Source organism: Canis aureus, chromosome 16 (genome assembly GCF_053574225.1).
Source record: "Canis aureus isolate CA01 chromosome 16, VMU_Caureus_v.1.0, whole genome shotgun sequence".
In the NCBI taxonomy this organism is placed as follows: Eukaryota; Metazoa; Chordata; class Mammalia; order Carnivora; family Canidae; genus Canis; species Canis aureus.
Window position 1 is genome coordinate 23,292,900 of NC_135626.1, and position 25,453 is coordinate 23,318,352.

At 38.3% G+C, this 25,453-nt stretch overlaps 1 protein-coding gene across 2 annotated transcripts in view; it reads left to right on the plus strand.

Moving 5' to 3' along the window:
* The window catches only part of TAF15 (TATA-box binding protein associated factor 15), a 30,940-nt gene extending 11,191 nt beyond the window's left edge, over nt 1–19,749 (plus strand). Inside the window, exons 6-16 of one of the 2 annotated variants that reach the window (XM_077852231.1) lie at nt 1,581–1,774; nt 2,776–2,797; nt 9,865–9,899; nt 10,526–10,558; nt 11,768–11,877; nt 13,069–13,198; nt 16,430–16,522; nt 17,201–17,282; nt 17,399–17,487; nt 17,595–18,096; nt 19,422–19,749. In XM_077852231.1, coding sequence (XP_077708357.1) covers nt 1,581–1,774; nt 2,776–2,797; nt 9,865–9,899; nt 10,526–10,558; nt 11,768–11,877; nt 13,069–13,198; nt 16,430–16,522; nt 17,201–17,282; nt 17,399–17,487; nt 17,595–18,096; nt 19,422–19,461 — 1,330 coding nt within the window. In that variant the 3' untranslated portion in view covers nt 19,462–19,749. Of the gene's footprint in view, nt 1–1,580; nt 1,775–2,775; nt 2,897–9,864; nt 9,900–10,525; nt 10,559–11,767; nt 11,878–13,068; nt 13,199–16,429; nt 16,523–17,200; nt 17,283–17,398; nt 17,488–17,594; nt 18,097–19,421 lie in introns of both variants that reach the window. The other variant, XM_077852230.1, reaches the window with a different exon arrangement.
* Nucleotides 19,750–25,453: the final 5,704 nt, after the last annotated feature.

The window sequence follows — 25,453 nt, forward strand, 5'->3', positions numbered from 1 at the left end:
CTCATTTTTTGGTAGACTAGTTTCACATAAAAAATGGCATCACAAAGCAAGTTCCTTCCTCTAAAAGGAATTTATCTGAATGATAAGTTCCTTTTTTTTTTTTTTCTTTAAGATTTTGTTTTAAGTAATCTCTTCCCCCCACATGGGGCTCATACCCACAATCCCAAGATAAAAGTCTCATGCTTCACTGATTAAGCCAGCCAGGCACCACTTATTGTTTTCTGAAATTTATCATTGAAGATATTTAGGAGAATGTACCATTGGTTCTAACAATTTTTTTTTTTTTTTTAATTTTTATTTATTTATGATAGTCACAGAGAGAGAGAGAGAGAGAGAGAGGCAGAGACACAGGCAGAGGGAGAAGCAGGCTCCATGCACCGGGAGCCCGACGTGGGATTCGATCCCGGGTCTCCAGGATCGCGCCCTGGGCCAAAGGCAGGCGCTAAACCGCTGCGCCACCCAGGGATCCCTGTACCATTGGTTCTAAAGATAATTATAAGAAAATAGTACCCAAAATATTATGAGATAACATTGTTAAAGATTAAGTGATAGAGAGCCTTTTAATATAACTGTTAAAAGGACTCAGCACTTGGGGTTCCTGGGTGGCTCAGTCAGTTAAGCGTCTGCCTTAGGCTCAGGTCATGATCCCAGGGTCCTGGGGTTGAGCCCCACATCACGTTCTCTGCTCAGCAGTGGGGAATCTGTTCCTTCTCCCTCTGCCCTCTTCTCCCTCCTCCCCCCGCTCGTGCTCTTGCTCTCAAATAAATAAATAAAATCTTAAAAGGACTTAGCATTTGTGATATATTTGTTTAAAGAATGAGATATATTACTGTACTTTGTGGCATCTTTAGTTTGTTTTTTTTTTTTTTTTTTTTTTTTAAATTCAAAGGAATGGTAAAAGCCATAGTGATTTTTTTGCTTGACTAATGTTTTCAAAGGTCCATGTGGTTTGTGTCATACTATGGAACCTCTTCAATGATGGTGAAATGGAATTGTTTGAAGGTCATTCCATTGCTGATAAGGAGATTTTGTAGATAAAATAACTAAATGATTTGGTCCAGAAAGTGGTATTAGGGGCGCCTGGGTGGTTTAGTTGGTTAAGTATCTATCTGACTCTTGATTTTGGCTCAGGTCATGATCTCAGGGTTGTGAGATCCAGCTCTGTGTTGGGCTCTGTGCTTAGTGGGAATCTGCTTCAGATTCTCTTTCCTGCTCTGCCCTTCCCCCTTGCATTCTCTTTCTCTCTAGCAAATAAATACATCTTTTTTTTTTTTTTTGGGTTTTATTTATTTATTCATGAGAAACACAGAGAGGCAGAGACATAGGCAGATGGAGAAGCAGGCTCCCCACAAAGGATCCCGATTTGGGACTCGATCCAGCATCCCAGGATCACGCCCTGGGCCAAAGGCAGACGCCCACCGCTGAGCCACCCAGGTGTCGCTACATCTTTTTTTTTTTTTTTTTTTTTTTAAATAGTATTAAATATGATTGAGGTCAGCCTGGTCAGGCCTCTCGATCTCAGTCGATTTACTACAGTGAACATAATTCTATAAAATTTCAAATTCTTGATTTCTGTTTAGCCAAGGTGGAAGAGCGCCTTCATATGACCAGTCAGACTATGGTCAACAAGATTCGTATGACCAACAGTCAGGCTATGACCAACATCAAGGTTCATATGATGAGCAGTCAAATTATGGTCCACAGCATGATTCCTATAATCAAAATCAGCAGTCCTACCATTCACAAAGGGATAATTACAGCCACCACACACAAGGTATGATATAATGACCTTTTATTCTTTTTTCCCCTCATAGAATTGTATTGAGTTTTGGATTAAAAGACCTACATAGGATTTCAACTGTTTGTAAAAATTCAGAGTGCCCTTGAATAAATGTGCTTCTGGTACAGCCATCAAAGCTATTTTATTAGATTTCTATTTCTGAACTTCTCAGACTCCCCAAAGGTCATGTGACTTTTTGATAACTGATGACATGAATTTCATTTCTTGCGTTAATAACTGATCATTTGATGATGTTGCTCCTACCATTTGTTTTGATGGTGGTATACTTTATTTAGGGAAATTATGATTCTGTATTAGCCTTCTCTCACCACATCTAAGAAGGACCAGCCATTCTATAACTTGTTTTCTTACAGCACTTGGAATATACTACTGATACTTAGAAATCTGTTCATGTCATGGAAGTGAATGCTTCAGGGGACATAAGTCCTGTCTTAACTCATTTATCCCTTCACTGCCTAGTATAGGGCCTGGCTCATAGTAGTTGTTTAATAAATATTTGTTGAATAAGTGAATGAGTAAAAGTGGAAGCTCATTCACCGAATATCTTCAGTGAATATAGTCTCTGAATATGTCTCAGAAAATCCAATTATTTCTTGTCCATGCTTGACTTATATTTAAGTATTTTTGAGGTGAAGGAATAACTTTTAAGATTTGGGCTATGCTTTTCATCTAATTATTAAGAATTTGTACCTAATGTTGTACTGGAACTCAACTACTTTTTATCATCCATGACATCAAGCGGTGATACCCATGTCACCGTTTTGCTATCTGACCATAGCAGAATGGAATTTGACACAGATATAATTCTCAAACATATTTAATTCTAGGTGGTTCTGAGTTCTGCATACATGTGCCATTTTCCAAAGGGTATAATATGTGACCTAAAGAGCCATTTAAGTTTATGTTACGGGAAGCCTTTGTCAAAAATTACAATGGTTACTTATTCATGTGTATATTATTTTTTCTTTTTGTAGATGACCGTCGTGATGTGAGTAGGTATGGAGAAGATAATAGAGGATATGGCGGGTCACAGGGAGGAGGTAGAGGGCGTGGGGGATATGACAAGGATGGAAGAGGTCCTATGACAGGATCAAGGTAAGTATTTAAGTATAGGTGCCTACATTTCTTCTCTTTCTTTTTTCAATTAAAAAAATTTTTTATTGTTTTACTTAGCTGGTTTGATTCCAGCATCTGATTCAGTTAAGAGGCCTAAATAAAATAGATTATGTTGTAGAGAAGAAGGCAGAAATTCAAAATTTATTTTCAGTCTTAAGATGTCACATAAATTACCTCAGAATAGGCTATACTAGCAGTTTGTTTATGTGGTGTATATTAAACACCAGTGGGGAAAATTCCCCTGTTATGGTTGTGATTAAACCACTTAACTATGTTTCTCCTGCCAGAGCTATAGAGTCTAAATTCCTTTAAAAGATGACTCTGAGAAATCCAAGTATATTATATGTAAAACATAAAAAAAGGTAAGTTAATTTTAGATTGGAGTGCAGAGAGGCTATTCCTTAATCTTGAATCCCCTTGGGAAGGGAAAATATTAGGAGGCAATATCAGGTATATAAAGGTGGGGTTGGCAAATGAGAAAGATTTTATGTACTTAAACTATTTTGTCTCCCTTCTAAGTAAATAATTATTGAAATAATTAGTGCAGCATCACCTCACATTGTGTATTTTGTTCAGACTAAGCTATGGAAAAGATGACTTTAATTCAGTTTTTCTTTTCCCCATTGCTAGTCCCAGGTTTTGGGACTTAATTTTGGCATATGTCATGAAAGCTGGTTATAAAATCACTTTTAAATATATCTGTAAATCTAGCACTTTGGTCCTAAAAACAAGAATGAAAAAATAATTGACATTTGTTGTCCTCAGTTGAGGTTTGCAGGTTACAAATTAATGTGTAAAATGCACAGGCTTAAAAGATAGTATGTGTTCCTTGGGAATTGGAATTGTTAGTGGCTTGTTAACTGACACTTGATAACATATCAGTACCAGTTCACTCTTTTGCTCCTTAGGGACTGCCTGTCCCCTGAGATGAACTGAGAAACAAAACCAGTTACATACAGCACTGTTACTTCCAAGTGAGCCAGGAATTGGATCACAGACTTGTATTTTTCTGTGTTTAGTGTACGGTACTTTGATATTATGGCAAACTAAAGCCTAAACATATTTGGTAAACTTTTATAAAAGTCCTTTGGTTGATAGCCAAAGTCAGTTTACAGTATATAAATATATTATTGTATGCTCTTCATTATCAAAGTGAGCAGCCTGCCATCATGTGGATATAAATGAACAATGTAAAGTGACATGGTGCTCACTTTCTACTTAATAGCCTCATTCACATCCCAGACAGAATCCCAAACAAGATAGCCAATAGGTATATTTAATTTTCCAGTTAAATGTTTTAGATAATTGGCTTCTTGGGAATGCTGTATGTTTTATAGTATATCGTAGGTTTAATTTTCTTCATAAGGAAATTATATCCTATCAATTATTTATTAAATTCTGACTGTGAGAGTGGTAGAACCCACTTTTCAGGAAGAGGAGGAGGGTAGGGAAATCTTTATTTTTTTTATTTTTTATTTTTTTGGGAAATCTTGAACAAAACATTTTCATCTTTGAGAGATCACTCATCTTAGAGATTTGAAAGGACCTTGAATGAATCTCCTAATAAAAGAGAGAAGATCCATACCTTAACCATCTTGAGAGTTGCATTTTTAATAACTTTTATAACCTCCTTGGCGTCCTATTTCAGTATAATTTCAGTATGACTTTTGGTCTAGATACTTGATCATGAACTAAACTTCTGATTTTCAGATGGTTTTATTTAGCCTTAGAACCTCTTCACACATTATCTTATGCAGAAGCCCACTATATATTAGGTCAAAATGATACTGATCTGGTTCAGGGTAAGACTGGGGGAGGGTGTCTTGCCCAATTGCTATCTATACCCTATTCTGCCCCTCCACCCAAGCCAAAAAATGGGATGTTCATGAAAGACCTTTTTAAGGAATCCATGTTGATGATGATATGATGATTCTCTATATTGGGTTGGTAAGTTTTTTATGTGAAAGGCCATGTAGTAAATATTTTAGGCTTTTTGGGCCATAAGATTTCTGTTATAACTGCTCACCTCTGCCCTTATAGCACCAAAGTAGCCATAGACAATATATAAATAAACATGGTTGTTTTCCAATAAAACTTCATTTATGCATATGGAAATTTGAAGTTCGTATAATTTTCACATGTCACAGTATGTTACTCAAGATGTGTTTTTTAGCTTATTTATATGGGTAAAGTATTTTTAATTAGAGTAAAAATGCTCAGTTTCAGGATTTTTTTCCCCACAGTTGGTTTTACATTTAAGTACCAAAAATATCCAGACATTTTTTGTTAGTCTTCATCAACACTCCCATTTATGTTTCTAATCATCTTATTTAAAAAATTATATCAAGGTTTTGAAAATATAATCCTATCAGGGCTGTTTGAAGACTACCTGACATTAGTTAGGTTTCTATTTAAAGAAGAAGAGGTATAGTTTGTGGGTGAGGGTGGGATACATGGTACAAGGATGGGACATTCTTAGACTCAAGTCGTATGATTGCTTGGCTGGAGGAAGAACACAGACCAGAAGGAAGCTGTCAGATTTCCAAATATGAAAGAAAAATGTGTGAAAATTATAGGGACTCTAGGAAACAGTGTTTCTCTTTGAAAAAGCAGTTGTAGCAAAAAGATTCACTTTCTGATTGTCATCTAAAATTGATCACTGGCCTCTTAGTGGACTAAAAGTTTAAAGTTATAAGTTCTCTCAGTGTTTTTAACTTCAGCATTGGGATGAATGCATTGCAGAATTGCCAGAATTCTATAGATAATCATTTTTCATGATGAGATCACCAAGTTACGTAGCTCTTTTCAGGCTTTAATATCTTAAGCCTAAAACAGTCATCTTGAATTTTGAGTGTCTTCTTACAAGAGTTTTTGATTAGTTCCATTTAAATTGTGTACATGTTGCAGTGATAGTCTAGAACAGCACTGCCCAGTAGAAAGGTAATATGGATCACAAATGTGAGCTACATATATGACTTTAAATTTTTTAGTAGAGGATCCCTGGGTGGCGCAGCGGTTTGGTGCCTGCCTTTGGCCCAGGGCGCGATCCTGGAGACCCGGGATCGAATCCCACGTCGGGCTCCTGGTGCATGGAGCCTGCTTCTCCCTCTGCCTGTGTCTCTGCCTCTCTCTCTCTCTCTCTCTCTCTCTCTCTGTGTGTGACTATCATAAATAAATAAAAAAATTTAAAAAAAAATTTTTTTAGTAGACACATTAAAAAAGCATAAACAGGTAAAATCAGTTTTAATAATGTTCTACTTAATCTAACATACCCAAAGTATTTTAGCATATGATCAGTATAAAAATTACTGAGGTATTGTACATTGGCTTTTTCATAAAAAGACTTCAAAATCCATTTTGTATTTTATATTTTGAGTACATCTCAATTGTGGCTAATGAATACTGTATTGGACATGTAGCTCTAGAATGAAAGATTTCTTGGCTTCTTGAAATGTGGGTAAATGTTGAATCTAGAGAGCCTTTTTACCACACATAAAGATATGGGAGAAAATAAGACATAAATACAGCTACTGTTAAAAATGATATTTAGGGCAGCCCGGGTGGCTCAATGGTTTAGAGCCACCTTCAGGCCAGGGCGTGATTCTGGAGACCCAGCATCGAGTCCCATGTCAGGCTCCCTGCATGGAGCCTGCTTCTCCTCTGCCTTTGTCTCTGCCTCTCTCTCTCTCTCTGTCTTTCATGAATAAATAAATAAAATCTTAAAAAGAATGATATTTAAATCCATTGAGTCATTTACATTTGGAATTAACGTTAGTCTTCTTTGCACCCAAAAAATTGTATTTACTACTATGAAGATTCAACATAGCATGGTTTGTTTTTTTTGACTGATATTTTCTAATTTTTAGGTAAGTCCCTTTTTCTCTCTAGGTAATAGAGTTTCTGGGAACAAAGATTTCTGTATTGTCCTTTTACTCATTTGGCAGTTTAAGTTCTTGAATAGATATATTTAGATTTTTTTTTTTTTTTAGATTTTTTTTTAAATGAAAGATTCAGAGTAGAGATTCTGTCAAAGAACTTTTTCTTGACAAGCACCTGAAATTAAATGACCATTTTCTACTTTATGTAATACCAATGAGAGAACCCTCAGCCTACCTTAGAGTAGGCTTTGAACTTGGGATAACAATTTCTGTTGTTAAGTCAAGAATATGTAGTTGGTTTTCTTATGCAGGGAACACTGAGCCATACATTTAAGTATGTTTAATCTCTGAATAGCTCTACTACTTCACCTTAAAATGTCCTTACTTCAGGAACTCTTTATGTATACAAGGTTGCTGCTTTTTCTGAGAGGAAGACAAATTGTTGTGACAACATATTGACCCACATGTTCCGTATCTTCGTTGTCTTAATTGGCTAATGAAGCCTCAACTTGGTTTATGGAAAAGGGACTTGTAACCTGACTTCAGGTTTGAAAGATTCTTAACCACAGGCCCATCTCTTGTTAAATATTTAATAGTGAGTAGTACTTGAGGTTTATTCAGTGTATTTAATATAATATATTTACTTATAAGGGGTTGTATTATAGCCAGTTAATAAAGAATTTCTTAGTAAGTGAAGAGAAAAATGATTGAAACGTTTGAACTTGGAATGTTGAAACTTGAGAAAGCTTTGTATAGTGTTGAAGATCATCTAAACTGGTGTCTCTCAAACTTTACATATGAATTCCTTGGAGATCTTATTAAAAGTGCAGATTCTGATTTAGTAGGTATGGAGTGAGGCCTGAGATACTGCTCTTTGAGATTCTTCCAGGCTCTGCCTATGCTACTACCTCCTGGACCACCCTTTGAGTAGCAAGGATGTAAATCCTTATTTTGTGAAGGAGGAAACTAGCCTAGGGAGAATTACTGACTCGCCCAATTTTTCAAGATTGATTAGTAATAATAAAGATTATACCCTGAGTTTTTTAGTTTGAAGACTAGTACTTTTTCAAATGCACTATGATGTTTTCACATTTATGGCTATTGTGTTGAAATCTTCAGCTGCCGTTATTTTCAAAGGTAATGCTCAAATGAAGGTGAATTAAGTTAAAATATTATATGGAGAAATAGGAAATAATAAACCTATTTAAATGTTATTTGCTTTATAGCACTTTTATTTTGCAGTGGTATGTCCTTTTTTTATTGTTCAAAGTTCTATTGCTGGCCAAAATAGAAATTATAGGAATTAGCGGATGTGTGCAGTTGCATATTTTCTCTCCACTGTGGCCAGATAAACAGTTTGGTACTTGGTTTAAGATGACAGCAAAATAAATAAGAGGTATCTTTTCCAGCACTTGTGAAAATTTCCTATTTAAAAAATCTACTTTATCCTGGGGACTTTAACCTCTTGACAGGAATACAGGCTTAATAGTTTCATTAGTTTTTTCCTCATTATTTTTTGAGTTCTCATGATCATCTTTGAAGAAATCTGAGATATAGTAGTTTCTAATAATGAGATTTTTAGCAGATCAATCTCAACTCTTTTGTTTTCCTTTCTTAAAAGAGTTAAGCAGTTACAGACAGGTCATTTAGAAGTGTAGGAAGAGCTTGAGTACTGTTCTGAAAGAGGCATCGAAGAGACTCAATAGGAAGCTATATGTATATAAAGGACCTGAGCTTTATATTGTCTGCATAGTCTTGACGTAGCCTTATTCTCCTTTATAGTCTTCCGGAAGTTAAAATTAATAACAAGATGCACGTGTCTATACCTAAGCTGGTTGCAAAGGGAGATTTTATATCAAGGTAGTAGAATTGACTTATAAAAGAAGACTGCTTTGCTTTCTCATTTAGTTAGAACAGTTTTTCTCAGGATTGTTCAGAAAAGCCATCTATCTTAGAGGCTAGAGAGGGTTATCATTATCATTATAGGAGAGGCTTTTAGCATTGAAGAGACATTAGTGTATTGGATTAGTTTCTTGGATTATGGTAGAAGATGGTTAATAGTAGTAGAATATTAGATGTCACCATCTGAAAACTAGGTGTTTTTATTTCGATGACAACAGGTGAGTCTTAGAGGATTACTTAGTTCAGGAAAGAGAAACAAGCTTTTAATGTAGTATTTAAACAGTTTTGTGATAAGAGAGATCTTAGATTTCTTACATAGATTTATTTTTTTTAGTCTTACCTAGATTTATGCTCACAAGGACCACTGACTTACCTGGCAGTGGAAATTTGCCAAATAGAGTCATTTTCTTGTGGGCAGCTGCGATATTGGAGTATGTTGCATTCTGTCTCTGATATGGTCTACTGATTGGTGTACAGAGCATTTAGCAGCATGAATCTCAGTAGCTCTTATATGAGGAGATCTAGCATGTTATAGTGGGTATAGAGTAGAAGGGCAGTTTTAAGTTACGCTTTCTTTTCGTGCTCATTTTATCAGATTTCGGAATGATTTGAGATTTTTTAAGACTACTTTCATTCAGGCTCACTTTCGTGTATATTTGTACCTCACTTTTTTCTTCATCTCATAAAACTCACATTTTGGTATCACAGTAGAACATACTACTAAAGTTTTTGCCTCCATTTCTGCTATCAGAATCTTAACCTAGCTTTGTATTGTTCTTCTAGTCTTTTTCTTTTTTCCTCATATTTAAAAAAATATCCCTGTTGGAAAGAATGTTTGCTTCAGTTTACCATTCTTCATTCTGTGCCTCCAGCTTTTAAGTTATATGAATAGTATCCCTTTGGCTTGGGGTTGGGAAGATTAAAATGAGAGTATATGAGATATATTCTGTAGTAAGCTTGAAAAGGCACCCTTGGAAATAGATTCTTGGGAAAACACTTAGGTCAAAACAACATTTTGGAGTCTATGAAATGGAATTTACTGGAAAGTTAGAGGTGCTACTGTTTCCCTAGGCGCTCTACTTGTGACAGTTAAGTGTAGATTGAGCCCAGGGCTCAGCACATTAGAGACTTAAGGAAGAAATCATTTCTTCAATTTTTCCTCTGCAGTGGTGGTGACCGCGGTGGCTTCAAAAATTTTGGTGGTAAGTGCTGAGTATCCCAAAATGTTTCAGTGGAAATGCTATATAAACCTAAAAGCCACCAATATCCCGCAGACGCAGTCTAAGCCCTTTCTTACTCTGTTGAGGCTGGTGTGTGTTGTGTGCTTAAAAAAAAATTTATATATATATACATATATATATATCAAAGAAAACATTAAAAAGCCAAAGTTGATCTCAAACAGACCAATGGGTTTCTGCACAGTGAATTTGCATGAAAGAGTCTGTGGTGACCGATGAATGAGACTTCCACTGGATTTTGACAATAACATTTTTAAATAAAGGTAGCTGACATGGTGTTGTTAAATTATTAGGGTTTTCCAATCAGCCTTCACAACCAGAGCTTAACCAAAGTGATACTAGTATAATGCCAAAGTGGCGGTACCGTCTGGGACAAGTTTAAGGAAATAATTGACTTTCATCTTGATTTCTTAAACTTAATAAAACTTAATTTATATATTTACTTTGTAAATCTGTGATGGTTGACTTTCAAGGATTTTGGAACTATTGACTTTTCATGCCTTGGTTTTTATTACTAGTTTTTCATGATTTCTAATGAGTTGCCTTAAATAGCTTTTTTTTTTTTTTCTTTTTCTTTTCCTTTCCCTTAGGTCACAGGGATTATGGACCCAGACCAGATGCTGGTAAGGTTTATGGTAGTTTGTGACTTGCCATTAAGAGAACATTAGTTTTCCAATTTTTCAAGGGAAAAGTGTGTGTGTTTGGAGAGTTAGGACAGGAGGAAGATTTAATTTGATAGTGCTTCCGGAATTGGGGAGCTACACTTCTGAAAATATACCAGAAAGAAAAATTCAGGGAAATTGATTGGAAAGTTTGCTGGGAAGATTGCTATGTTTGTGGTTTCCCATGCTCTGCTTTTTCTTCTGTGAAGAAATACTTGATCTTGTATTGCTAATTAACATTGCTTATTTAAATATTACAGATCAGATTTGAGAGAGTTGATAATCATTGGGAATTTGAAGTAGAAAAACTATGAGTATGAAAACATTACATCAATTGGTAGTCTGCTTAGAGGGCTTAAGAAACAATTCATACGTGGGGAGAATTGTCTTACTCTGGGCAGAGTCACAAATTTCATATGGCTTTTATTTTTAAATGAAATTTAAGGCTACCTGGAGCCTTTTGGAAGTTATGATTTAGATATTAAAATTCTATTTGAGCCAAAAAATTTTAATATATTGAAATCAGAACTTTTGTTTTTATTAAGATGCCAAAGTATTCTATATGGATGGCAATTTCTGAATTATCCCTTGATGGACTGAATTTTTGTACATCTTTCTTACTTTGTTGTACTAATCCAAAAGTGTGCGTGTAAGGTAAGGTGTGTGACAAGGTGCCCCTACCCTCTGGTATATACAAAGCTTATGCAATGAATGGGAAACCAGCAGTTGTGCTTGGCTTGCTTGGAAGTCCAAAGTTAGATTTGCGGAATTTTCTACCGGAGAGCCTTAAAAGTATTGATTGAGCCATAAAGCGCTAAAGCTCTCCAAAGAAAGGAATGCTAACTTATACTAACGGTCTTCATCTCTTCATGAGCTTCAGCCCTGTATCAATCTAAGGAGTAAGATTTCTAAGATCTCCCTTAATTGGTCTGTATTTCACATACTGTGGACTTGATCCACATTAACTGAAGTTTAGTTGTAAGGATTGGATCTGCTACCAAATAACTATGATGACCACTTTGCATGTTGATATAAGATTTTTTGTATATTGGTCCTTTTTTCCTTTTGGTAATAGAAATATTGTACAATAAATTATTGCTCTTGATTACTGAACAGGATGTAGTAAAACCAAGGAATATGTAAAATTAACCACATTTTTTTCCCCCTTAGATTCAGAATCTGATAATTCAGATAACAACACAATCTTTGTGCAAGGACTTGGGGAGGGTGTGTCTACAGATCAAGTGGGGGAGTTCTTTAAACAAATAGGAATTATCAAGGTGAGTAGGAAGTATGGCTTATCTTGAAAATCTCATAATTATTAGCATATTCTAGTTAAGATACATAGATTATATAAGCTTCTGTCTTAAAATTCCCTAATACAAATGCCAAATCATGTCTGTAGGCCTTTTGCTAAATTTGCTACATACATGAAAATTGTATTCCTTTTTAATTTATCTTTCCATAGTCTTCTACAGCTTTAGCTTTCAGCCTTGGACTCTAAAAATAGCCTCTGCCTAGCTCCTAAAATTGTGAGAACCAAATGAGATTGTGAGAACATTTTATAGAATCTGAAAAGCCAGGGACGTCTGGGTGGCTCAGCAGTTTAGCACTTGCCTTCAGCCCAGTATGTGATCCTGGAGTTCTGGGATCACGTCCCACATCGGGTTCCCTGTGTGGAACCTGCTTCTCCCTCTGCCTATGTCTCTGCCTCTCTCTCTCTGTCTCTCTCATGAATAAATAAATAAATTCTTAAAAAAAAAAAAAAAAAAGATTCTGAAAGGCCATTATATAGGCAGACTGCGCTATATGTATTAGCTGAGTACATAATGCTTTATTTCATAACTGTATTTATTGTTTGCTTATGTGTCTTGTGCACTGTTTGTTTCATGTATGTATTTCTCCTCTCTTCAACTAGAAAGCAGCAGTTAAAGTAGTGTTGGGTAGATTGTAGCATTGCCTGAAATCAGTTTGTAGTTGTCCTTGTTTTGGTGTCTGTGGAATTACTCATTTTTTCACCCCATTTTTGGGGAGTTAAAATTTCTTTAGAAATGTATTACCACATGATGTAAAAAATTTACGCAATTCTGAAGAGTAAACATTCTTCTTTGTCTTCCACTCCCATCCCAGCCAGCTGCAGTTTGTATACCTTAGTGGTAATCTATTAATTTGCCTGGTGTACATTCTTCCTGACTTTTTTATGTTTTACAAGGTACATTTTTACATGAAGCATTATCTACATTTTTTTTGTGAGTTTCAAGAAATTATACATAGATAAAACATTGTATCATTTTCATAGCTTGGGTTTTACTTAAGTTTTCCTTTTCAGAACCAATAGAAAACTTCATTTTTATATTAGGTACATAGATTTGTAGTATGGATATGTGAATTCCTTTAAAAAAAAATCTTTAATTGTGTGGTTTATGATTACTTTTTCTTAAAATGCTGATACCAGCTTTTTGTTTCTTCAGACAAATAAGAAGACAGGAAAACCAATGATAAATCTGTATACAGACAAGGACACAGGGAAGCCAAAAGGAGAGGCAACAGTGTCATTTGATGATCCTCCTTCAGCTAAGGCAGCCATTGACTGGTTTGATGGTATATCTTATTCATATAGTTTCAATATGCAGTTTGGTTAAATGTTTTCTAGTCTTGAAGTCAAAATATATTCTAGTAACTGGTTGTTTTCATGTTTACTTTTGTGGATATTTTTTATTAAAAATAAAAACCAGGGATCCCTGGGTGGCGCAGCGGTTTGGCGCCTGCCTTTGGCCCAGGGCGCGATCCTGGAGACCCGGGATCGAATCTCATGTCAGGCTCCCGGTGCATGGAGCCTGCTTCTCCCTCTGCCTGTGTCTCTGCCTCTCTCTCTCTCTGTGACTATCATAAATAAATAAAAATTAAAAAAAAAAAAAAAAACATTAAAAAAAAAAAATAAAAACCAGAAAAAAAAATGAAGACCAGAGTTTTTACATATCTTTAGAAATGAGGTAGAAGAGCTCTCTCATTGTTTGTCTCCAGTATTTCCTTTTTTTTTTTTTTTAATTTTTATTTATTTATGATAGTCACACAGAGAGAGAGAGAGAGAGAGAGAGAGAGAGAGAGGCAGAGACACAGGCAGAGGGAGAAGCAGGCTCCATGCACCGGGAGCCTGATGTGGGATTCGATCCCGGGTCTCCAGGATCATGCCCTGGGCCAAAGGCAGGCACCAAAACGCTGTGCCACCCAGGGATCCCCTCTCCAGTATTTCCTTATTACTCTACCTTGTGCTTGAAGCCACCCTGATGGAAATTTAGAGGGTTGACCTGCTTAACTCTCTTCTTTGTAAATTTAGATTAATATCTCTTCAAATATAAAGTTAATACATATTTGGAAGAAATGTTAAGACTTTTCTCCCCCAAAACAGGAAAATATGGGAAAGTAGAAGAAAGCAGTAAAGCATCTGTAATCCTCTACTTAGAGATAATCATTGATTTTATATATATATATATATATATATTTTTTTTTTATAATATTTTTTAATACGGGGATCTTGGGTGGCTCAGTGGTTGAGTGTTTGCCTTTGGCTCAGGTTGTGATCCCGGGGGTCCTAGGATTGAGTCCTGCATCAGGCTCCTTGCAGGGAACCTGCTTCACCCTCTGCCTATGTTTCTATCTCTCTCTGTGTCTTTCATGAATAAATAAAATCTTTAAAAAAAATTTTTTTTCCTTCCATTCTTTTAAAAGTATTTAAGAAAAATAGTTTATCATTATACTCCAAATGTAGTTTTGTCTCATCTTTTTTTCACTTAACATTTTAACAGTCATTTCCCCATGTTATTAGAAATTCATTGTTTTATACTCTAATTAGAACCAACACCAACTGCGTGTTTACTGGTTTATAGTGTAGACATGGTCCTAGAAACTTTATATGCATTAATTCAGTTTGGTCCTCAAAATAACTGTATGAGACATGCATCCTATTACTACTATTTTTAGATTTTGAAACAGACACAGAGAAGCTGTATAATTTCCAGGGTCAGGGATCCCTGGGTGGCTCAGTGGTTTAGCGCCTGCCTTTGGCCCAGGGCGCGATCCTGGAGTCCCGGGGTCAAGTCCCACGTCAGGCTCCTGGCATGGAGCCTGCTTCTCCCTCCTCCTGTGTCTCTGCCTCTCTCTCTCTCTCTCTCTCTCTCTCTCTCTCTCTCTCTCTCTCTCTCTGTGTCTATCATAAATAAATAAATAAATCTTTAAAAAAATTTTTTCCAAGGTCATAGCATAACTGGCAGAGTCAGGATTTAAACTCAGGCAGTCTGGGGATCCCTGGGTGGCGCAGCGGTTTGGCGCCTGTCTTTGGCCCAGGGCGCGATCCTGGAGACCCGGGATCGAATCCCACGTCGGGCTCCAGGTGCATGGAGCCTGCCTCTCTCTCTGCCTGTGTCTCTGCCTCTCTCTCTCTCTCACTGCGTGCCTATCATAAATAAAAAAAATAAATAAATAAAAAAAAATAAACTCAGGCAGTCTGGATCCAGAGTCTCTAAAGGACTTAACCATACTAGATGAAATTGACAGATACCTGAGGTCCCTCTGGTTCTGAGATGATTGTACCTATGTCTTTCAAAACATAATTGCATTTCTTTATTTCTTAAAAAATGAGATTGTGATACTCTTCCTGTCGTCATCTTCATATTCTTTACTTTTTTGCATTAATTTGTCAGGCCTTATCACCTTGCTCTTTAAGACGTGGTCCATTTTCCTCATTTGTTTTCTATAGTTTTGGTGAATTAAAACACAATCTCTTTTGCTCATTATGTTTAAAGTAATTGTGCTTTTTTCCCATAGGGCATGGGAGCCTCTTAACTCCATAGTTCAGGTTATTCTGTAGCTTTGAAAATACTGATCCTTGAGTGGCTTCCTAGGTCATACTGTCTGATATTGTGGAAAGTTGCCAGCCATAATGATAAGGGCTTTGATCAGGATTCTGAGGCTTCTGGAATTGCAATCATTTTATGAATCTTCTGGTTTAATATAAAGTAAAAAAGATTAATTACTATCTCTAAGGCCCTGGGGCAGAATATATATATATGTGTGTGTGTGTTTGTAAGCAATCACATATGCTTTCATTTTTTGGGCCTGTATTATTTTTAAAAATGCTACTTGTATATGGTTAAAAAAGTTTCAAACTATACCAGAAGTGTGTAGTAAAAAATGGGCTTGCTTTCTACCTTTGACCTCCAGTGATCTGTTTTTCCCTACTGAGAGTTGAGCATAATAGGCAATGTACATATAGCATATGTGTGCATGTAAGGGCACTTGTGCTCACCAACACACTCATTCCCCTTTATAAAACAGAAGTGGTAGCATACTATACACATGGTTCTGCACTTGGCTCTTCTCATATAAAAATGTTAGATGTGGGGATCCCTGGGTGGCGCAGCGGTTTGGCGCTTGCCCTTGGCCCAGGGCGCGATCCTGGAGACCTGGGATCGAATCCCACATCGGGCTCCCGGTGCATGGAGCCTGCTTCTCCCTCTGCCTGTGTCTCTGCCTCTCTCTCTCTGTGTGACTATCATAAATAAATAAATAATTAAAAAAAAAAATGTTAGATGTGGGTTTTTTTCTTTTTTTTCTCCTTAGTAAGAAGTAACTGCGTCCAAGTGACAGATTTGCTTTACTCAATAGATTATGTTTTAGCACTGTTATTTTGACCCTTAGGGAACACTGGTGTGTTTGAATTTTTGTGAGGACGTGTTACTGCTCTGAAACTAAGAATTTCTAAGATAGTTTTATATTTTATTGAGAGTTGGAGATGTGGAGTAGCATTTCTTCAAAACTCTCTTTTTTTCTTAGGAAAAGAATTCCATGGCAATATCATTAAAGTGTCCTTTGCTACCAGAAGACCTGAATTCATGAGAGGAGGTGGAAGTGGAGGTGGGCGACGAGGTAAGTCACTTGTTTCTCACAGGCCTGGATATTGTACAAAGGGTTTCAGGCCTGGATATTGTACAGAGGGTTTAAATTTGAGTCCATGTTCTGTCTCTGTTGTGTGAACTACTCCACAGGTTTTTTTCTCCTTCTGTCTTAGAGTGGGTACTGAAAGGAGATTTGGTAAATAGGTGTCATAATAGCTAAGTAAGTAGTTGGAAGAAAATTTTAGAAGTACTTTTGGAAAGCTTTGTGGCAGTTTGTTATTCACCTGGAGATCAGGAGGCAGTTGTTTAAGTGATACCTAATTAGGTAATCAGACCAGCTTCTAAGTTCCCTGATAGAGTTGCTACCACCTTGTTCATTTCTGTTGCGTTTAATTCCTTAGATTTGGAATATGTCTTCTGTACTTTTATCACTGACATTCTCAAACCAAGGAGAGTATTCTAGAAAGTTTGAAGTTTAGTGCATTTTTGCACTATAATATGTGCCTGAGGTCTTTTCCCACATTTCTTGGATTTACTAATAAGTAAAGCCTCAAATGAAAGATTCAGAGTTTTACCATAAGGGGTTAATTTTGGAGCGGCCACCAAATTATTGATGGTTACTTGCTCTTAGTTCTTTCATATGGTGCTTTTCCTCTGCTGGGTTTAATGTTGGCCGCTGGTTTTTCTCTCCCACCCTTCTTTCCCTCAGGCCGTGGAGGATATAGAGGTCGTGGAGGCTTTCAGGGGAGAGGTGGAGACCCCAAAAGTGGAGACTGGGTTTGCCCTAATCCGTAAGTATCCAGTTTATTCTGGCGGTAGTAGGAGTTGGGGTTGGAGGATACAAGAGGGGTTTCTTATTGAATTAGAAACTATTGAACGTTTTTTTAAAATTTTCCCCCTTTCTCAGGTCATGTGGAAATATGAACTTTGCTCGAAGGAATTCTTGCAACCAGTGTAATGAGCCCAGACCAGAGGACTCTCGTCCCTCAGGAGGAGGTGGGTCCGCTGTTAACAGCATCTACATGGCATTTATCTTCTGACTGGCATTAGGGATGCTTTACATTATCATGCTGGCCTCACTGGTTTGCATCTCTGCCTTGCAGATTTCCGGGGAAGAGGCTACGGTGGAGAGAGGGGCTATAGAGGTCGTGGGGGCAGAGGTGGAGACCGAGGAGGCTATGGCGCAGACAGGAGCAGCGGTGGCTACGGAGGAGACAGAAGTGGTGGCGGCGGCTATGGAGGAGACAGAAGTGGGGGTGGCTATGGTGGAGACAGAAGTGGGGGTGGCTATGGTGGGGACCGAGGAGGCGGTTATGGTGGGGACCGAGGAGGTGGCTACGGGGGAGACCGAGGAGGCGGCTATGGAGGAGACCGAGGAGGCGGCTACGGAGGAGACCGAGGAGGCGGCTACGGAGGTGACCGAGGAGGAGGCTATGGTGGAGACCGAGGCGGTTATGGAGGAGACCGCAGTGGGGGGGGCTATGGAGGAGACCGCGGTGGTGGCGGGGGCTACGGTGGAGACCGAGGTGGCGGCTACGGAGGAGACAGAAGTGGGGGCGGCTATGGAGGAGACCGAGGAGGCTATGGAGGCAAAATGGGAGGAAGGTGAGTATTAGAATGTATTTATTAATCTTTTTACCTCACTGCTCCTAGACTTTAGGATCTGAGCCCTTTTTGTCACATTTTCTTAATGTCCAGTTTTTTTTAGAACTTGAATTTTTCTTTGGAAGCTCTCAGTGAGGATGCAGAAGATTCATTTAGTTTTCTGTTTAGACTAAATGTTTTTTCTAAACTAGAAACTAGTTTTTCTAAAACTCAGTTTTGTTTTGGAAATTGTTTCATAAGAGTACGTATATATGAACGTATGCTGTTTTTCTTCATGGCTAAAGATAATTGAGATTGAGTGATAATCTGAAACTATGTAAATCAGAGGTTCTTAATCTAAGTGAGGGGGAGCACACCTTTTATAGGAGTGTGTTTTCTGAAATCCTATGTGTTGTGCCACCCTGTAGTTCCTCTGGAGATTCTTGTAAAACCTTTTCCAGATGAAAATTGCTGATGGTACTGATGGGAGTGTTGTGCACGTGAATGGCGTAGAGGCAGAAGAAGTTGAATGACCAGTCATTTGAAAGAACTTCAGTTATTATGCTAAGCATCTGTATGCTAGAGGCAGTATAGGGTAGTGAGAATTAGTATAACACATGGTTAAGAGCATGGAGTTTAGAGACAAGACTTCTCTGGGTTCACATTGTGTCTCCACCACTTACTGTGTGACCTTAGACAAGTTACTTAACCCTTTGGAGCATCAGTGTTTCTCACCTATAAAATGGGGCCAATAATACCTCCTTTGTGGAGTCAGATTAGATTATATTATGACAGTTCCTGGCCCATAGTAAGTGCTATATAATTGTTAGCCATTAGTAATTCTCTTTTGAGCCCTTCTGTGTGGCAAATGCTGTGGAGTGTCTTTATTTTCTTTAGTTTGAGTCCTTTCAACCCCATGAGGTAGATTTATTTTCCATTTTATGGAGTAAGAAACACTGAGTAACTTTTCCAAGGTCACATAGTAAGTGGCAGACTCAGAATAGATATTTGTTTGCCTAATTCTGTTAAGCCACTCTTGTATTTAGAGTGCTGGAATTGGCACAGTCCCTGACCTCCAGAAATATCGCAGTGGTTTGGAGTCCTTATTCTAGATGGGAAGTTTTTAAGAGAGTTACTGATAGCAAAAAGCTGCTTCTAGGAACTTTGTAGGTCTTAAAGCTGTTATCAAGCACCTTCTATGAGTGGAGAAATAAATTAGGTATGGTGTCATTCTTAACAGAAATTGTCAAGCCGACGCCAGTCGCCAACACCCTAAGGAAGTGTCTTGATGCTCCCACTTGGTAGAAAATTAGAATTTAGTCTGGCTCTTTATTTTTCATTCCTAGAAACGACTACAGAAATGATCAGCGCAACCGACCATACTGATGACTGTTTTGAATGTTCCTTTGTCTCTGACATGATCCATAGTGAAATTGCCAGAGTTTTGCCTGCTGCTTTCCTCGTGGCCTCTTCTTGGGTAGTGAAATTAAGTGACATTTGGATTTTTATTTGGGTGGGAGGGCTGGGACAGTTTTTCTTTTAGAAATGTCCATTGAAATTTCCCCATTTAGTTTCCAACCTCCTTTCCAACCCTTGAAGCTAAGTGCGTTGTAAAATATTGCCAAAATGGAAAGTGTTTTGTATTACTGCAATAAAGGCTGCTTGTTTTGTGGACTTTTGTACATTAGTGCATTGTTCTATCACACTCAGGTTTCAGTTCTAGTAGACTCTAACCCTAAAGAATTAATGTGTTGTTTCATTAACTTAAAATGTTACTTTGAACAAGACTGAGTTCCTACTCTGTTTAGAGTAGTAGTTTGCAAGGACTGCATGTCAATGACCTGAGGAGGTTGTCAAAATTACAGATTCCTAGGCCTCACCTCAGGTCTACTGGATCAGAAATTGTTAAGTGTTGGGGGTGGGGTCTAGGAGTCTGTATCAAGCTCACCAGATGGTTTTTTATATAGTCAGTTTAATTGCAGTTTATAGTTGTGATTCAGTTATTTAGGGCAGTGTTCTAGATGCTATGAATGTGAGGTCTAAGGGCTAGGTAGGAAGAGTAAAGATTTGGTAAGCCAGAGTCCAGGTACCAGTGTGTATGGTATGTTACTTAAGAGAACTATCTCTCCTACCCTTACCAAGGGTGAGGCATTGCACCAGATGCTGGATATGTTGCCCATCAAGCAAATCATTATACAGTCTGAGAAGTGCTCCAATAAGTACAGGGTGCTTTGAAGGCTGATTGGAAGGACACTTAATCCAGTCACGTGGGATTGAAGAGGCTTGGTAAGTCTTGAGGGAGGAGAAAGAATTGACCAAGTATGAAGGCTAGGTGAGGAAATGGTGTTCTTAGCAGAAAACTAATGACATGAACAAGCAAGTCAGGAATTAAGAGAAAGAATGAAGAACAAACTCTGCATTTGAGAACTGTATGTAGTATATTGTGATTATAGGGGGGAGTTCAAGGAGAGGCCTGCAAAAGGTAAGATGGAGAGGTAAGCAAGCTTGATGAGAAGGTCCTTGCATTTCATTTTCCCCTGCCTCCAAATAGGGAGTCCTTAAAAGATTTTAACCAGAGGAGTGGCCTGACCTGAGTGGCATCACCTGAAAAATGCTTATGTGGAGATACTGGACTGGAGACAGAATGGTAAGCCAGGTGAGAGATACTGGTCTGAGCTCAGATAGTGACTGGATGAGCAGGCGATAACTGAATTGGTGTGAGAAGTGAGGAGGGACATTTGGCAAGATTTGGCTGGATGTCAGAAATTGTGAGGTGAGGAATCAGGTTTCTGGCCTGGTAATTGGGTAGAAATGCTATTCATTTTAAATAAGAGACACTGGGAAAGAAACGGATTGGCAAACAAGATGAGGGGAGTGATTTCATTAGGCAGCTTAGAAAACTGGCATTCAACATTATGCACCCTGATTTTTTCTTTCTTTCTTTTCTTTTTTTTTTTTTTTAAGATTTTATTTGAGAGGGAGAAAGAGAGCACCCATGATTGGGGGAGAAGGGCAGAGGGAGAGAGAAGCAAGTTCTCTGCCTGATGCAGGGACTCGATATCAGGACTCTGGGATCATGACCTGAGCTGAAGGCAGATACTTAACCGACTGAGCCTCCCAGATGCCCCTGAATTTTTTCTTTACTGACTTGTCTCTGCTAGTTTCTCTATTTGACCTTCACATGTTGAAAGTTTCTCAGGGCTTGTTCTGATCCCCTTTCTCTTTCTGTTTACATCTACTTTTATCCTGGAAGAACTCTTTCAGACTGTGACTTTAAATACCATCTAATACAGTGATGACTACCAAATTTAAGTCTCTAGTTTTGACCTCTGCCCTTAACTCTGGATTGTATTCACCTTCCTACTTGACCTTTTCATTAGGATGTATTGAACAGAAACGTGTGTGTGTGTGTGTGTGTATCGCTCTGCCAGGACTAAATAGAACTTTTGATCTCCCTTTCCGGATCAGTTTCTCTTCCTAGGCTTCCTCATCTCAGTAAATGTCTTCACTGTCCTTCCAGACCGGATAGAAAACTTAAGATTTTACACTTAATTTCACTTTCATCTTGTGCCTGCAGATCTTTTTAATTTTATCTCCAAAATATATCCCGAAACCATCTTTATATTTTTGCTTACAATCCTGGTATGAACTATAATCCTCTCTTCCATACAATTGCAAAGCGCATTAATAGGTCCCACTGCACAGTCTTGTTCTCTAAAATCTGTTTTTCCCATAGCAGCCAAATGATACTGTAAGTATGTGAATGATGGTGCTGTGCTTTCTTAAAAGCCTTTCATTGACTTTTTTGTTTAAATTTTTTAGTAGTCTCCATGTCCAGTGTGGGGTTTAAACTTACAACTTGAGATTGAATCTCATGCTCCACCTTCTGAGCCAGCCAGGTGCACCCCATTGGCTATAAATTCCTTACTCTGCCTTCAAAGCCCTTATGATCTGGCCTCTCTCTCCAACCTTATTATGTGACATTTATCCATATTTACCTTGCTTTAACTACATTGATCTTTCAAGTAGCCAACATACAGGACATCATTAGTTTCAGATGTAGTGTTTCAATAATTTTTCAGTTGTGTATAACACCCAGTGCTCATCACATCATGTGCCTAATGCCCATCACCAATTACCCCATCCCTTCATTACCCCCACCTACCCCATCTACCTACCAACTGTTTGTTTTCCATAGTCTTTCATGGTTGGTTTCCCTCTGATTTCTTCCCATTCAGTTTTCCCTCCCTTCTCCTATTATCTACTGTATTGTTTCTTACATTCCACATATAATTCTTGTTGGTACCAAATAAGCTTCTGCTTCAGTATCTTTGCATATCCTTTGTCTAGGATTCTCCTTCCTCAAATATTCACATGGCTGACATCTTTTCACTGCCGTGTTGGGTCAGATTTCACCCCTTGTCCCTGGCCTTCCTATTAAAAACCCTACCTCTACTCAGTGACTCTCATATCACCTCTTATAATGTCATCACAATATCACTATTTGGAATGACCTTTTTGTGGTTGTCAATTTCTCTTTTCTCCATTAGAATATAAGCTCCAGGAGGGTAGGGAACCTTATCTTTTGTTCACTACCTAGAACAGAGTAGGTACTCCATGAATATTGACTAAATGAATGAGTTTGTTATAGATACAGATTTGAGATTAATGAGAGCTATTAATATATAAATGGTAATTAAAGTGCTAGTGGATATAATTATAGTAAGACTGTTTAGAGTACTGCTTCACCACCGAAGCTGTATACTTGAGGAAGTTTAAAACACAAGGATGCTGGGTTCCACTCCAAAACAATGAAATCTGTTAGGTCTAGGCATTTAAAAAAAAAAAAAAAGCCCCAATTGATTTTAATGGTTTGGAAAGACAGCATGTAGAGAGAGAAGAGGACAGGACTCTGAGAAATACTAATATTTAAGAGACAATAGGAGAGGATCCTGAGAGACTGGGAATGGCCAGTGAGGTGTTGGTAGAACCCAAGGAAAGAGTGGATTTTAAGGAGGGAGAAGCTAGGCCAAGTCACGCAAAGGATAAAAAGCACCTCATGCTGTAACATGGAGATTTTGAATTATCTTACCATAGGGTTTCTCAGCCTTGATACTACTGATACTTGGATTGGGTAATTCTTTTTCTTTTTTTTTTTTTTTTAACAATTATTATTTATTTATTTAAAAGATTTTATTTATTTATTCATGAGATACACACAGAGAGAGAGAGAGAGAGAGAGGCAGAGACACAGGCAGAGGGAGAAGCAGGCTCCCTGCAAGGAGCCTGTGTGGGACTTGATCCCCGGTCTCCAGGATCACGCTCTGGGCTGAAGGCAGGTGCTAAACCACTGAGCCACTCAGGGATCCCCATTATTTATTTATTTATTCACGAGAGACACAGAGAGAGGCAGAGGGAGAAGCAGGCTCCGTGCAGGGAGCCTGATGCAGGACTTGATCCCAGGACCACAGAATCACTCCCTGAGCTGAAGGCAGATGCTCAACTGCTGAGTCATCCAGGCATCCCAGATTGGATAATTCTGTGCTGTGAGGGGCTGCCTTGTGCCTTATAGGATGTTTAGCAGCATTGCTGGCCTCTACCACAAGACACCAGTAGCAGCCCCCAGTTGTGACAACTAAAAGTGTCTCCCAACATTGTCAAATGTCCTTTGTGGGGCAGAATTGCCCCCTTTGAGATCCACGGCCTTAGCAAAAGGCATTTTGGTAGAGAATTGAATTCTGAACCCAAACTGAAGTGGAATGATGAATAATAGAAATTAGAGAAATGACGACTGGTAATGGGGACAACTAAGAATCTTGAATATGAAGGGTAGTTAGAGGTGGTGTAAGTTAAGAAGAGGAGGCATCTAGACAGGAATCTGGGTTTGTGGGAGGTTATTTTTAAGATGGGTGAGAATTAGCATGTTTATACACTACTTGCAAAGAGATGGGGGACAGTTGAAGGAATGATGACCAGAACCCTGGTGAAGGATTTGCCTTAGAATGCCTCTTGTTACTGGTCGTAAGGATAGTTGCCAGTAGTAATGGTAACAGATGATTAATATCTCTTGGGAGGTTCTTAATGTGCCTGGCATTGTTATAAGCAATCTGTGTTAACTAATTTTCACAACAATGCTGTGAACCAGGGAGGTATAGGAAACACTTGAGAGAAGAGGTGAATGGTATGAATGATTTTGATTGCCACTTGGCTTTTCATAGGATACAGTGAGGAACGGAGGCACTTGGAGGCTAAGCAACTTGCCTAGGTCAGATCTCTAGTGAATGGCAGAGTCAGGATTCTAATCCAAGGATCTGGCCTCAGAGCCTATGCTCTTTTTTTTTTATTTTTTTATTTTTTTTAGAGCCTATGCTCTTTACTGTGTACAAGGATGCTTATAACAGAGGTGGCAGGAAGTTGAGGTAATTCCATCTGATGTCTTCCCCCCGCACCCAACCGTGTATAGTAAAATTTAATGGTGTGCTGAGAGTTGGGGAATATTATAGAAAGTTTGAAGAGATTGTAGTAAATATGAGGAAAGTATTAATGACTAGGAACCCATAAAATTGCCAGACAATAATAAGAGGTCAGTTAACATAAGGGGCAAGTGTTTTGTGGGTACAGTCTGGATGGTTGTGATTTTTCTCCATCTTTAATCAGCAACCTATTAATAGGAACAGGCAGTTTGATTCAGGGTTTGTTTGGGATTTTACTTGTCAGAAATTAGTAATCTAAATAAATTTTTAAAAAAAATTTTATTTCTTTATCCATGAGAGACACACACAGAGAGAGAGACAGAGACACAGGCAGAGAGAAAAGCAGGCTCCATGCAGGTTGCCTGATAATGGGACTCGACCCCGAGACTCCAGGATCACGCCCTGGGCTGAAGGCAGGCACCTAACCACTGAGCCACCCAGGCATCCCTAAATAAAAATTTCTAATTTGTCTTCTACCTAGTGGAGTATGAAAAGAGTGAGGATAGTAGTCGATAGGTGAAGTACAGGCTGAGTAAGAAGAAAAGGAAGTTATTGAATGTAGGGATGTCTAGAACATAATGTTATTGAGATTCAAAGAACTGGTGGTGGGGATAAAAGGAGCTGGATAGATAGAAGGTTTGGGTTAGAAAGTAGATGTTCAGGATTTTGGAGATGAAGCAATTCCTGGGGATGACGGGCTAGGTAGGGGTGGAAGCGGGTGGCTGAAGTGAATGGAAGGGAAAAACATTTGTAGTTGAGATCAGGACCTGAGGAGCTGGGGTGTTACCATCATGGTAATAGCAAGACTAAGGTTCTGGCAATGAATGAGAGAAAATAGACCAGTGGACCAGAGGGTGGGATAACAGGAGAGCCAAGACCCTCATAGAAGCAGTGATTTTTTTTTT